The 15,074-nt window shown below is 45.4% G+C and overlaps 1 protein-coding gene across 3 annotated transcripts in view; it reads right to left on the bottom strand.

The window, feature by feature from the left end:
• Positions 1-15,074, bottom strand: part of FAM135A (family with sequence similarity 135 member A) — a 907,387-nt gene that overhangs the window by 449,511 nt on the left and 442,802 nt on the right. For all 3 annotated transcript variants that reach the window (XM_085610912.1, XM_085610915.1, XM_085610914.1), the window contains one exon: positions 2,934-2,983. In XM_085610912.1, the coding sequence (XP_085467038.1) occupies positions 2,934-2,983 (50 nt within the window). The remainder of the gene's footprint in view (positions 1-2,933; positions 2,984-15,074) is intronic.

Genomic DNA, 15,074 nt, shown 5'->3' with positions numbered 1-15,074 from the left:
TTAAAGTAGTAAAAGGACTATTACTAAAAATATTGTCCTATCTATCAATAAGGTGTTGTGCATTGGACTTGAGGAAAAGTGTTATCATAGTCTTTCTTGCTTGATGGCCGACTAAATGCTGTTAAGACTCAGTTTTCAGTTTCAGTGCGGTTCGGATTGCGTCTGTGAATTTCCCTAGTCAGGCCACAATTTGAGGGGTTTTAGCGGAGAGGCAACTTTGTAGGCCAAGCAACCTACAGATGGGGAGAACCAAGCGCTGCAGCTCACTGACTAACTTTGGGCAGTTGCACAACAGATGGAGCCAGGATTCACGTGGTAGTTACAGAGTCGGCAAGCCACTGAATTGGCCTGCCGGGTCCAAGTTGAGTTAAAATCCGTGATGGGCAGAGCTAAAAGTCTCATGTAGGTAATTCTTCCCCGAGCCAGGACTGTCAGAGCTTGCTCAAGGTAGGGCTGCGGTTTTCCCATGGTGTATGAGGAGTCCAGTGAGGAAAGAATGAATTGGTGATGCAGGCTTTCCAGGACCCTTTCAAAAGATATTCTCTTGGCCTGACTACTCACTGTTTTCCTCCAGGCTGTTAGCGGGATGTCAGGGTTGTGCAGATTTTGGACGTTAATGTCCAATAATCTAGTGCTTGCTGCCAAGTACACCTGCCATGGGGAACCCTCCTCTTCGAAGAGCGTTTTAATTTGTCTTTTTAATGACAATTCTGATGCTCGCGTAGTCCTGATATAGTATTTTATTAAATCACCTAAGCAAGTAATGTCTGGACTGGTGAGACCCAGCTCCAGCCTTACTCTTGCTCTCCTGGCCTGTCTAGGGAGAGCTAGGACCTTTTTATAAGCCAAAATTTGATAGTTCGCGAGGGATTTATTGAAGGCACCGGGGCCATAATTAAGAGAGGGCACTAATTTTGCCTTAAGAACTTTAAAAATGGGTTCAGCAGTTGGGCTGCGACGTCACAGATTAAGGCTTTTTAAAGAAAAAAATATGCCTGCTGCTTTCCTTCTCAGATGTTTCAGGTGGGCTATAGGTTTTGCCCCTTCCAATAGCCAGAAGCCCAAATAGTTGTAGCTCATACTTGTTTTAATTTGCAGGGCCCCAAGTTGCCAATGTATGGTCTTCTTACGTGGGTACTTCCCGAATAGGAGTATCCTAGTTTTCTCCTGGTTCACCAGGAGTTTGTTCTGGTGATTATATCCGTGCAAAGCTTTTAGGGCCTTCTGTAAGCCAGTTCTTGTGAGGTCCATTATTACGAAGTCATCCGCATACTGGAGTATTTGAAGCCGTGTATCCCCCAATCTTGTGCAAACATGAGTTATAACTGTACTTCATAATGATTGCAACTTTCTTTGTTCCTACCCCATTGCATTGGTTACAACACTTCACTATGCTTTCCCGTGTAAATCATTTTTGGATGTAATATCGGAAAAATGGTGATAAAAAGATATCAAAAATAAAGTACAAATGGTGGCACGCGAAGTGCGCAAGCTCCAGGAGGTTCGTCAGGTTTTAGGTCGAGCCTGGACAGCACACTCTGCCTACTCCCCGCCCATATTTTTCTTTGGTTTGTGTCATTGTCCACTGTAAACTGTGGCTGTTCATTGGTCAATAGGCTTAGTAGTCCACCTTTAGTACCGCCTTCTTTCATTTTGTAACTTCCATGGAGAAACCCCTGCTACATGTGTTGTTACTCAGTAGGCTTCAGTTACAGCCTCCAAGCACTATTTTCTCAAATAGCTTTGTCCTGCCTTCTGTTGCAGGCAGGACAGGCTCTCTCTGAATGCTGTTTTTTTAGCACTGGCCACCAACGCATTTGCCATGCAATAGGTCTTGCATTTGTGAGAGTTAAAGGCTATTGGCATTGTAAATGACAATAACTTTTATTTATCAGTTTTAAAAACAACACATAAATAAAAGGCATTGTCATTTAAAATGTCAATAGCCCAAACTCTTGTAAATGCGAGACCTATTGCATTGCAAATGCCCATTTATTTTTGGCACCACTGTCAGTAAGCTACGTCTCAATAAGATGGAGCCCCCAGAAGTCCAAAAAGTCTCCTGGAAAAGTGCTACACAGGAGAGAAAAAAGGGAGAATTCATAGATTGAATACAGGAACACGTTTTTCAAATACCTCTGCTCTATTTCAAACATTTTGAGTTCCAATGAGACACTATACACTTCAGAAGTACAACGATTGTAGTGGAATGTGGTATCCATTGCAGATGAACATCAAATAATCCAACACGCAATTTTGTGGAGAGCATGACATTTCTTAATAGTCAGGGCTCTATGATGTATCACCTGGATGCAATACCACTCGGAAATTTATTGCAAAAAGAACAGGATCTGTATCCTCAATATTTCTTAGGTACCAATGCAGGTAAGGTAAAGATCAGCAACAGAACTGCCTCCACTCACTTGACCTAAGCATATGGAAAAAGGCAGCAAATAATGAAAATAGAACCATCACTGGGAAAAACTCTGCAGGAAATAAAGTGAGGAAATGAAGTGTGCTGCAGGCTTCAGTCTTGTTTAGTCGTTGAAAACGGGTAAAGGATGTAAAAGAAAAGAGAAGGTGCACAAAAAAGTGGCCACTTGGGAGCACACTGCATAAGCCAAAACTCCATAACTCCTACAAAGGGTCCAATATTACAATTTTACTTAAAAAAATGATACATGTCTAACTTAAGTAATTAAATAATCTTAATATCTTAAAGAGCTATAGTCACAAACTACATTGCCGTCTGAGTTTGCCTAAGGTGACATTAACCAACTCTATATATCTCTTCCCAGATTAGATGATATAATACAGTCAAAAATGATTAAATGAATCGAGTAAATGATTGAAAGAATGTACACAAATAACTTCTACTTTTAAAGAGGGATCAATTACTTTTGCAATAGGTTTGTGGTAAGGAAACACTTTACCTTGACATCTTCACATAGTTCCACCAAACGAGCATCTACGTCTATTTTTTCTGGAGAAAGAATTTGGATACATGCAGAAATTAGGTTTGGAACACAAAATCTGTATTTATTTGCCTGTAATTAATAAGTGTAGCAGTAAAAGGATTCCCTTTTAAGGTGTTATGTAAATATGGAACACTTCTTCTCAAGGACACAAATATACTTGGAAAAGGCAACAATTACCCCACATTTCTGTTTTTTTTTGGTATTATAAAATTAATTTAATACATTTTTAACTGTTGCCATTTCTCTATACTTTGTAACCTGATCTATATTTTCGATTTGTGTTCCCATTTGTGTAGAAGAACAGCCCATTAAATAACAACTTGTCCAGTAATGTTTATCACAAAGGCATAAACAGCTTATACATGCGTTGACTTTTTCACAGGTAGAGTACACCAAGCTCAAGCTACTGACACTATTGTTGCTGCTCACTTGCAATTTCAAATATCTGTTTTCTTTAAAACATTAAAAAATAAAACAGGTAGCTATTTGCCCTAACATGTTCTAACATAGACATATCCAGTAATGTTAGTTCTTCAAATGGATTGTTCTTTTCAATTAATTTAGGTTTTCAAGAGGGTAAATATGTTAGTTGACACTGCATCCATTTTTGTTTTTCAGTGTAATATCGTTTCCCCTTTAATCAAGTAGAACTGTGGATTAACATATGCATCAACAGCTATAACTGGGAAACCAAAGGGCTCATCTCTCCCACTAGTTATCACCAAGGATCAGGATTCAGAACATATTATGACAACACATGGACAAAGATATGTTTAGGCTACATTTTGGAAAAGAGATTTTAAAACACAGCTAAAATAACATTGAATAAGTTACATACATTTGGCAATCCTCTTTCTGCAGATACCCCACCTTTAGATTATACCCAGATGTCAGACCGGATCCAGAGAATTTTCCCAGCAATGCTTTTAAGTACTGGTAGGTGGAGTTGTATGCCTCCTCAGTGACTTTATATTGCCCTGGAAGTGACAGAGCAGAGCCACAAAAAAGAGCCACCCTTGCTTACTAACATCAGCCTCTTGTGCCTTTCTGCTTCCGCACTCTCAGACGCAGAGCGTGGAACAAACTGGCTGAGAGAGCAAGCTGATTTCTAACTTGGGACCTTTTCAGAAAGTAAAGACACCACTTAACAGAATGGGGAAAGGGAGGGGAGAGAAAAATCTGTGATTAGAAATAGTTCCCACCAGAAACTCTTCCCCAGACTTACTAGCTTGATCTTCTGTTGGATTACTCACCTATAGAATACATACCATAGCAATACCTTCCAAGGATGGTGGGTCTAGGGAGTGGATTTAGACCAAAATGCCCTGAATATCGAGCTGAGTGAACTCCCAACAAGACATGGGTATCTGTGCATATATTGACGAAACAGTCAAGTCAGTACTGTTTTGTCAACTAATGTACAGATGCCCATGTCACAGCCTGGCAGATGTCTAGATAGGAGCCTCTTGTGCCAAAGCTCTCATAGCAGCTTTGTCCCTGGTGGAATGAGCCTGAAGGGCGCCAGAGGGCTGCTTCCTGGCCAGTGTGAGGCATATTTCAATACAGAGAATTATCCACCTTGAAAGTGTCCTCTTTTGCACAGCCTCCACTTTCTTTTCTTTTTTAAATAGAGTTTTATATAGAGCGAACTAGACCTGAAGATATCAGGTATCAGAGCACTTTAAATGACCACCAGTTTTGTTACAGATGGACACATTCATTAGGTCTCGCCTAGCGTTGCAGCGCTTTGCGAGGCATGCAGTATATACTGTAAGGTGGTAGCTTCATGGAAGCTCCGCCCACTCTCTGCCCATTGGCTTTTGTCTTAAATGCTACCTTCCGATTGGTTTGAGGTTTGTTAGTCCCTCCTCATTTATCATTTGTATCCTTCCACAGCTATTGGCCCCATTACTCCTAACACTATTTTCTTCCCTGTCTCCCCACCCCACCGCCCCCTGCCTCAGTCTGTGACTTCTCACTCTCCCCACACCCACGCCCCACTCCCGTTCATGTTTTTTTGCCTGCCGGCACTTCCGTTTTCATCTTTATTATTGTCACCTTGAAATATGAGAGTTCAAGATGCATGCTGTACAAAAACTTCTCGTGTTTAATGAACTAGATTTTAAATACAATAAGACTCTAGGCAACATTCGGGGTATGCACGGCAACTGACTCCTCTTAGTTCACAAATGGCATTGTTGTCGGACGGGAGGAGCGGCAGTGTTTTAACTCATGCTTAAAACAAGCACTTTTAATAACTTCCTCTCAATTCAGTGCTATAATCTTGTGGACTGAGGTGACGCGCTAAAGAAATGCACTTTTTGTAATTCTGAATAGTCTTTATTGCACATTTACATCATGTTTACTGTATGATTAACATGCCAATCATTTTCACGGCTCGCCCACTGGCTCGTATACGCTCGGCTCGTCTCCGGCTGGCTCTACCTGTTAATTAATATATTCGTTCGCGCACTTCTAACAAAGAGAGATGAATGGATACATGACAGTGAGCCCAGTGGATGGTAGAGAAGTAGACTGGTGCAGACAAACAGACAAAGTCAGTGTCCATTGCCTCACGTTACAATGATCACTTTTAATAACCTGGAAATCTGCCGGCAACTCCCGCATGCCCCAACCTCAACCCTCACCTATTCTTAGCAGAAGCGGCAGATTCTGAGCTGTGCCCTGCTGGTGCAGAGGAGCACGGCAGAGTCTGTAGAAGCGCTGGGATCCCTAGCCTCTCTGGGCGGGCACCTAAGCCTTCCGGGTGCCTTCACACTCAGGATAAATGAATACATTTTGTTCTGTGCTTTAGTCGCCGCTCTGTCTGGTAGATGAAGCTCTGTGTTAATAAACACATTCAGAGAAGTGGTTGTGTACAAACAAACAACAGCCACAATACCGTACGTTTTGAACGTGTTGTTAAATACCTACTCATCAAGTACCTCATTGGCTGATCATTCCATGGCACTACCAAAATTACATTTGGACACATTTGCTCAACTGTAAAACACTCCCTTCTATGGGTCATTTAACAACTCGGGGCTTTGGGGTTAGGTAACCTACTTTGGATGCTGTGTAAAAGAGTAAATACAAAAATTGATGCAATGAAACTAAGCAACCAGTGCTGTCTAAAACACTGTTCAAACTGACACGCATTCTGACATTTTGCTTAGTTAATGTCGATTTTCTCATAGATGCGAGTAAAGTACTCTTAATATCTTAATGAAATCTGTACACTTTTAACTAATAGCACCCAGCGACCTTTGACAACTTGGCAATGAATACATTTTCATGTACCCCCAAAGCCCCCCGCCCCCTTGACAAACTTCATTGCCTCCCAGTGTTTGGGGGATAATCAAGACGCAGGAGAGTGAGTCAAATAGTCTAGAAAATGAAAGAGAAGCTGGGATTCGGATTCACATGCTCTGATCCCGATTGCGTTGGTTAGTCTGTAAGCACTACTTTTACTAATGAGTTTCGCATTAGTAAAGCATCACAGAGTGCATGTGTGGCGACACTTCATCCATGAGGTATGTGGCAAGCAATTTTCTGATACAATCCACACGTTGCGTCTTTTTCAATATATTTATTACGAAGTGCAGGACCTTTCCAAGGGATTTTGCACACTACATACATTCACTCCAAAAATAAAAAGTATAGGTAAAAAATATTGCTGTTTACAATGTCAATAGCTCTAACTCACAAATGCAAGACCTATTTGCATTGGAAATGCTTGTTTTTTGTTAGGCACGAGGAGATTAGGTGATTTGCCCAGAATCACAGCAAGTTGGGCGTTGATGCCGAGACTTGAACTCAGTTCCCCAGCTTTGAGGTTGAGCGCTCTAGCCGTAAGGCTACATCCTCTCCTCTTTGCCTAGCCTTCACTTTCTTTGCCCCAGAGTAATCTATGTTTAGGTTCACAGGCCTCCTAGGGTCAAGTCGATGGAGCTTCTCCTCCTCTTTCAAGGTGTGAGACATGGCAAAAAACCTCTGGCTGTGTAAATGAATAGTCAACGTGGAATGGAGTCACAACCTTTTGCAGATAGGCCACCGGGGTTCTAACTACCAGCTTCTCCAGAAAGAAGAAGGTGTAAGGCAGTTCTACAAAGAGTTTTTGTTTTTAACTCAGTGTGCTGATGTAATTGCTATGAGGGAAATAGTTTCAGTGGCAAGAGTCATAAAAAACTGCTGTGCATCGGTTCGAAAGACGTCAAATAAAGTCCCACTGAGGCATAACAAATGGTGTGAGATCAACAAACATTTCAGAGGACACATCACAACCAAAGACTTAAAGATGGTTGGTCGGGAAAACACAGAAAGGCTGAAAAGGGCAATAAATGTACTTTAACTGTGTTCGACACAAGGTCTTTCTGGGCTACTGAACGATCAAACAAAAGAAAGAGAGGAAAAGTGGGTCGCCCGGGGCCAGGTGGTGGCGTCAGCCAATCATCCTGTCCACAGGAGCCCCTGTGCTGGGCTTGGACCAAGTGTCCAGAAGGACGTCGGTGAGGGCTTCATTAAAAGGAAGCAGGGGCTCTGAAGAGGCCACTGCCGGTTGAAGTACCTGTCAGGAGGTTAGTCCTGACTGCCGCTGTAGGAAGCTCTAGGCCCAAGGTCTCACCCGCCCTATGCAACACCACAGTGTATAAAGCTCCCTCCTCCGTAGCCACAGTAGGGGGGGAGAGCATGCCAAGGTCTGGGGAGGTATTCAAACCACTGGCATCACCCAGTGCTTCTCGCCAGTCCGGCTCTTCAAGCTGGTCAGCTAAAGGGTCTACAGATCCCTCCCAGTTCTCCTCACGCTGCCACTCATGACGATAGGGAACACCAGGAATGAACAGCTGTACAAAATGACCCTCCGGCACCAGTACCGACGTCGGTCCGGCACCGTGTCCAAGTCGAGTCGAGAGTGAGGCTGGGGTGGATGCCAGTTGGGGGCATAACGACGTCGGGGGCGTCACTGGAATCGGCGCTGGAGAAGGTACCGTGAGGTTGACCAGCGCCATTCTGGCTGTCATACCCCATACTATATTCCTTGGCATTTGGTGAATCTCCACCAATGGCTTTACAGTCAACAAATTCAGTGAAAAGGTGATTAGGGTGATCAGGATTATGGAGGAAGAGTTTTTAACTAATGGGTAGTTAGTAGAGCAACTGGGGATTCTTGCTGTCTTCAAAGTAAGTGCATTTGTAAAGAATTTCAGTGTTCTTACTGTAACAGTTGCCTAATTTTCCCATGTAGCTTTGCATGTTAGACATTGCAAACTCAAAGTGGTGTCTCCCAGTGTACCAAATTAGAAAAGAGCAGATGGCAGACAAGTAGACATCCCTCTGCTTCATATCTAACATAAGGAAATAAATGACGTGAAGATAAAAACTTGGACTCAACATTATAGTAAGGGCGAGGAATATCTAATTGGGATGCAAACTTCATCACCTGGTCTACATAAAACTGAGGAGTCCAACTAAGATATTTGCAAGAGATACAGCTTTGGTCATGCTGACCTCATTCTTTTATTCTAGAAATGCTAACCATGTTCAGGATCTCTGGCATGTATTTTTAACGTCCAGAAACTGACTGCCACTAATGTTGCTTTGTATTTACTAGTATAACCTTCTAAGCTCCTTAGATACATAAACCTGATAGGTCACAGGAGGATTGCAATTTTTTCAATTTTACTGATAGTTAAAAGAGCTCCTCAAAGAAATAAATGAATGTCATGTGCCATACTTCAATATTACAGAAGACTCCTTCTGCAATCCTTTCAACAAAGGTCATACATCTAGGAATGTCCGGCCAAATTCAGGGTCCATTTGTCCAACCCGAGAAAGACTGATCAAAACAGATCCCCTTATTGTGGGATTTAAATTTAAGTTGCGTGCTAATTTATATTGTACAATTGCTCCGTTTAAAAAGAGAAGCCATCATTTACCTGCCACGTTTGCCAAATTATTCTTTCTTTTATAAAAAGCATTTGCTGCTATGCATACACTGAAATGTTAGATTATTCATGTCAGCCTGGATATTGTTATACAATCAGAAATATAGTTTAAAAAATAAGAAAACAACTAAAAGTGGTCTCTAGCACAAAAGCATGAATTTCACATTACCTTAGAAGCCTGAATATCTGCCTTACTTCAGTAATAACTCTGGGACACTTTTCAGGTGCAAGTTACCGGACTGGGCCAGGAGCTTAGGATAAAAGGTGGAGTAAATGCCACTGTTAGATTTATGGCTAAGGATAGTGGTATAGCGTGGCTTAGTCTATAGGTTAGGGCTAGGTTTAGGTCTAACTTAAGATAAGGGTAGGATAACTTTAGGGTTAGACTCAGTTTTAAGGTTGGGGTAATGTTTAGGTATAGGCCTAGGGTCAGGTTTATCTTGAGGGTAACGTTAAGGGCTGGAGGAGATGATTGATAGGATCATGGGCCAGCAGGAAGACGGATCTCCTTGAAAAAAGTGGGGACTGTCAAAACTAGGAAGACAGTCTCAGAAAAATTATAGCTCACTGATCTTGATAAAAACCTACGTACAGTACATATACGGGATTGTCTCTATGTGAATTCCCATTGATTGGCTGCATTTCCTCTATGTAATGTTCCAGTTGTGTTTTGGAAAAATAAATAAACAAACTCTCCCAAAATAAACACCTAAATATGCTTCAGGGTTAGGCTACCCATAACAGTAAGAAATGGAGCAGCGGCATTCTGGTATGCTTATGTAAAAGTGTTAAGCCTAGGGGTCAAACTACATTCAGATTTAGTGCAATATTAGGGTAAGGATTAGTCTCAGTGCATATAGGGCAAGGTTAACTGTTAGGTTAAGGATTAGGGTAAACGATTGTGTTAAACTAAAGGTTAGGGGTAGGATTAAGTATAGACTTATAGTAAGTATTATTGTTAGAGTAAAGAGTAGGCTTAATGCCAGAGTCAGGTTGAGGATTGAAGCAGATTGCTGACTATTTAGTGGTGTTGATGAGGTGCCTATTACAGTAGATCGATGTAATGGCATTTTAAGGCAGAAACATACAATCAGTAAATCTGATAGCAACCTCTAACATGAAATACAACCCAAGACCTTGAATTGCCTGGGAACACTGACCACCTGACTGAATGGTGGTGGACCACATGCATAGAGGTGGAGTGGAAGAAAAGTCACACTTGGAGATATTTGGATGCCCCAGGTTTGCGGGCAAGGCAGCATAAAGTTAATCACTTTAAACAACTCCTTCAATAGCGCCACACATATCCCAAAGAATGCCTGTGGTACTGTTTGATTTAGTGCAGCAAGTGCAATACTCAACCTTTAATTTAAATATAGGCTATGGTTCAGACTGATCTGGAGCGAGTGCATGATAGTTCATATTTATAGCACACATCTACAAAACATACAACTGCAGGTGCTGGTTTTGACAATGATCCTGTCTAGAAGATTCATTGAACAGGCATTTTGAACTTATTCTATAATTACGGGTCAACCACACAATATCTATAAACACCTGTGTTTACACAACTGGGCCATGGGATTTTTGCTTTCTCCCTATGCCAAATCAGGGATGCTTTCTTGTTTATTTATTCATGAACAAGATAACATTAATAAAACATTCTCTCTGCAAATGGCAATCATGGCATTATGATCTAAGTTGCTGAAATATGGGGGGCGGCGCTAGGTGGCGCTGGTGCGGAATGGCTGCCTCTGGGTGAAGCTCCCGCAGTCCGGTGCCGAAATCCGGTAATTTATCCGTCCTCAATGCTCCCTGCCGCCTGCAGACGGTGAGCAGGAATCCCCGATGTACAGCGGCTAAACCTGGGACAGCTTCGGCGGAGGTTGCGACGCACGTTACCTGATGGTGGTGCAGATCGCGGCCGCCGGTAGCGCAGCCTGAGGACTGAAACACATCCTCTGGGGGAGGCTGTCTACGAGAGGCCACGGCGCCCACGTGGTGAGTGGGCCGCGCGCGCTGAGAAAGTGCGCCGGTAAGGAGAGGAGAGCTTGCTGGGCGGAAGAGCCGGGTCTGGAGCTTGTCGGGTGGCTGATCGGCCATCGGGAGAGCTCGGGGTGAGACTTAGCAACATTGCGCTGAGCTGCTTAGCGCTCGGGGAGTGCACCCCCCCATTCACGGCTCGGTGTAGGTGCGCTTGGCCTACTGAGATACGGCCACGGATTGCTGCCTGGAGGATAGAATCACCATTAGAGAGCTGGAAGTGGCAGCTACGTGACGGTGAGCGATAAAAGGCACGAGGGGCAGAGGCTGTGGGGCGACATAGTGTATGCAGTCAGGCCAATGCCCCAGTAAGCTGCTGGCGGCATGAAATAGTAGCACGCAGGGGGCAGGACTTGCAAGGTGACTTGGGGCCCGAGGGGCAGGAGGCTGGACTGCGGAGCCCGGGAGCAGTTGACGGGGAGCTGAGGTGACCTGCACTGAGGAGCCGAATACAAAACGGGCCACTCTGAGACCTGTTGACCCCTGATTGCAGAGGATACTTGGATATGCTCTGGCAGACATTGGGGAATACTGCTGCCGGAGAAGTACTGATCCAGCCTGCGGCCCGTCCTGCTGAGTCAGTTTAGGGGTGGAGTGGGCCCTATTCTTGGATGGTGCTGCTGCCTCCTGGGGAGGAGCCCTAACGCAGGGGGTAGCGACACAGTGTTTGGGAGTGTTGCGGGAGCTGTGCAGTTCGGTGGAGTCGCCTGAGAAATATCAGCACTGGCGGAGGAGAGGAGCGCCTAGAGATTCTGACAGAGTTGTGGGCCTGCAGGAGTAAGGGGGAAGCCTCGGCTCACTTGCCATCGCGGCAGTGTCAGCGCCGATCTGCCTCCGCCGTGGTCAGAAGCAAAGCGCTTGCTACAGACGATCCTGACAACGCTGGAGAGCAATTTTTTCGGACAACACTAGCCAGCGCGCTGCGAGCCCGGCTGTGGCGGAGGAGTTGTGAGTAATCTTGGCTGTACTGATACTCTGAGAGCATCCTCTGCAGACGGACAGAATGGGGAAAATAGACACTAGACAGTCTCGACTCCAGTTTGAAGCTAAAAAGAATTCTAAAACACTCCCGGAGGGTGACCTCGGCAGTGCGGCGATGGGCGGTCGTGACCCGCCTGGGGAATCTGACATGAAAACTATTCTGCTAGAGGTACGCCAGGGCATAGCGGCAATTGCGGAGAAAATGGATGCCATGAACACACAAATGGATAACATTGCTCGCAAACTAGACATGAGAAGCGGATTAAGGAAGCAGAAAAGCGCTTATCGGACTCGGAGGACGCCACAACGCATCTGCAGAGCGCCACGGCCCAGATGGACAAGCTCTTGAAAGTTATTGCTGCCAAAGCTGAGGATATGGAAGCGAGAAATCGCCGGAACAACATTAGAATCCTAGGAATAACCGAGACTACCAACACGGGCAGGATGGAACAGTATGTGGAAAAACTGTTGTTAGCGGCGGTTGGGGTAGAATCCTTCTCTCCTCAATTTGTAGTAGAGAGAGCGCATCGCTCACTGGGCCCTCGGCCACCGGTGGGAGGCACGCCACGTCCTATAATTGCCCGCCTCCTTAACTACAGGGACCGGGATATGGCCCTCCGGGTGGCGCGTGAGAGGCGACAGCTCCACTATGAGGGGGTCGACTTCACTATCTACCCGAACTTTACTGCTGCGGTACAGGAGGACAGGCGAAAATTCCTCCCAATCAAACAGAAGTTGCGACAGGCTCAAATTGATTATGCCTTACTGTACCCGGCCCGCCTTCGCATTACCTACCAAGGGAAGCAGACATTCTGTACTAAGCCCCAGCAAGCCGAAGAGTTCTTGAAGCATTTGCGCCGCCGCAACAAAACGACGCAACCTACGGATGGATCCCTCACGCCCACCACTTCGGATATTGACTGATCACGCTATCCTGAGACAGTGGTGAATTGACCTGGTGAAAGGCTGCGTGAGCCGCGGTCTATCATTAACATGTATATGAAACTCCTGCTGGAACAATTAATAGTAATAGTGGTGTGTAAAATGGCTAGATTGAGCATTGGAGAAGATGGATCAGACGCACCGGACACCCTCGCTTCCCATACGGGGTACGGACTGGCATCTTGGTGCCCCTGGGGAGCTAGGATTTACCTGTGCGACACCTGGTGACTGTCCCCACCTGGGAGAGCCCCAATTTCTTTTTTGGTTGCCAGCCCGAGATAGGGCTTAGTTGCTCAGTTCACTTGGGAGCATTGGGATAGGGATGGGGGAGGGGAATCTTTTTCTGGCATGTTGGGGATGCTTCAGTGGGAGGGGGTGGGAGGGATTGTTTGTTGGCATTTACTAGATCGCATTCAGGAAGTTCTAGACGGACAGCAAAGTTCAAGTGTAGGCATGAGTGATGGGATACACAAGGATGCGTGAATAGCTTGGGTTATTGTCTATGGGTAAGGAGGGGGAAGTGACACTTGACAAATGCCTAGGGATTTTATCATGGAATGTGAGGGGGTTGGGGGACCCTAGGAAGCGGAGGCAGATACTTTCATACTTGGATCGACACAAAATTAGTATAGCGTTCCTACAAGAAACGCACTTTAACCCACAGAGACATAGTTCATTTGCTGGGAAGTGGCAACCTATAAGCTGTTCTCCTCATACTCTTCCTATGCGCGTGGTGTAGCCATTATTGTTAAAAGGCAAGTGCCCTTTTTGCCACAGGGAGAGATCACAGTTCCGCAGGGACAGTATGCAATTGTATGGGGGAGGCTGGGAGCTGATACGGTCACGCTGATTAGCTGTTACGGAATGTTGATACGCCATATTTTTTCGCACTTCTGTGGGGTAAAATATTGGCACTGGGCACAACGCATATAATTTGGGGAGGGGATTTTAATGTGGCAGTTAACCCTAGCGTGGACAGATCTGTGGCGGTGCCATATCATTATACTCGCTCGCAGGCAATGATGCAGGATATTCTGGCAGAGGGAGGGCTACTTGATTCTTGGAGGCATCTTCACCTGGGGTCCATGGAGGGTACGCACTTCACACCGAGTGCGGCGTCGTGGGCTAGGATAGATTACTGCATAACGTCGAGAGGACTGGGCCCATATATTAGAGAGGTGACCCATCTGGCCCGTACATATTCGGATCACTCGCCAGTACACCTACTGATTGAGTTTCCGGGGGAGGCAGGCCGCGACCTGCGTGGCGCCTTCAACCCACAGCCTTGTTGGACGCGGTATTTCACGCTGAGTTGGGGGAGGAGATTGAGCTTTTTTCAGAGGAATAGGGGGTCAGTGAATTTGCTGAAAATCGTTTGGGAGGCCTTCAAGGCTACGATTCGAGTTGTGTGCGTCTCCAAAAGCTTTGGAGTGCTCCGGGATATCCGGGGTAGGCTTCAGAGGCTAGAGAGTGAACTGAAGGACTTGGAGGGGCGGATGGCTGAGGGTGACAGGGGACAAGCACCACTAGAGTTCCGAGATAAGATTACATAGACACGGCGAATCGCGAATCAAAGTTTATGGGAAAATACTGGAAGGCTCAGAGATATGGGGAGGGGGACCGCCCGGGGAGGGCCAAGTTCTCCAATTACATTTTGGAAATTGCAGCCCCAAATGGAGACATGTGCAGAGACATGAGGGGTATAGAAGAGGTATTGGTAGAGCACTATTCTAAGTTATATACAACACAGCGAGGGGATCCGCTGGAGTTCGAGCCGTTCTTGGGTGATGTTGCGCTGGGATGGTTAGAAGATCACCATCGTGAGTTCTTATGTGCCCCGTTCGAACTAGACGAGGTGCGTGAAGCCATAATGCAGCAGAAGTCCGGAGGGCGCCGGGACTTGATGGCATTCCCGTGGAATTTTATAAAACATACATAGATATGATGGCCCCTATACTAAAGGAACTAAATGAGGTGGCCCTTGAGGATGGTTCGCTCCCCCCTTCCATGAGAGAGGCCCTGATTACCTCTATACTGAAGCCCGGCAAAGAGCCGCAATATTTCGCCTCCTATAGGCCGCTGTCACTTCTCAACTGTGACACCAAAATTTTGGCGAAGCTGTGGCAAATAGAGTTCTCCTTCTGATGGAGAAGCTGGTGTTGGCAGATCAGTCAGGCTTTATTCC

The sequence above is a fragment of the Triturus cristatus genome, chromosome 6, assembly GCF_964204655.1.
Source record: "Triturus cristatus chromosome 6, aTriCri1.1, whole genome shotgun sequence".
NCBI lineage: Eukaryota > Metazoa > Chordata > Amphibia > Caudata > Salamandridae > Triturus > Triturus cristatus.
The sequence above is the reverse complement of the archived record's forward strand: the minus strand, read 5'-3'. Positions and strand labels throughout refer to the sequence as shown.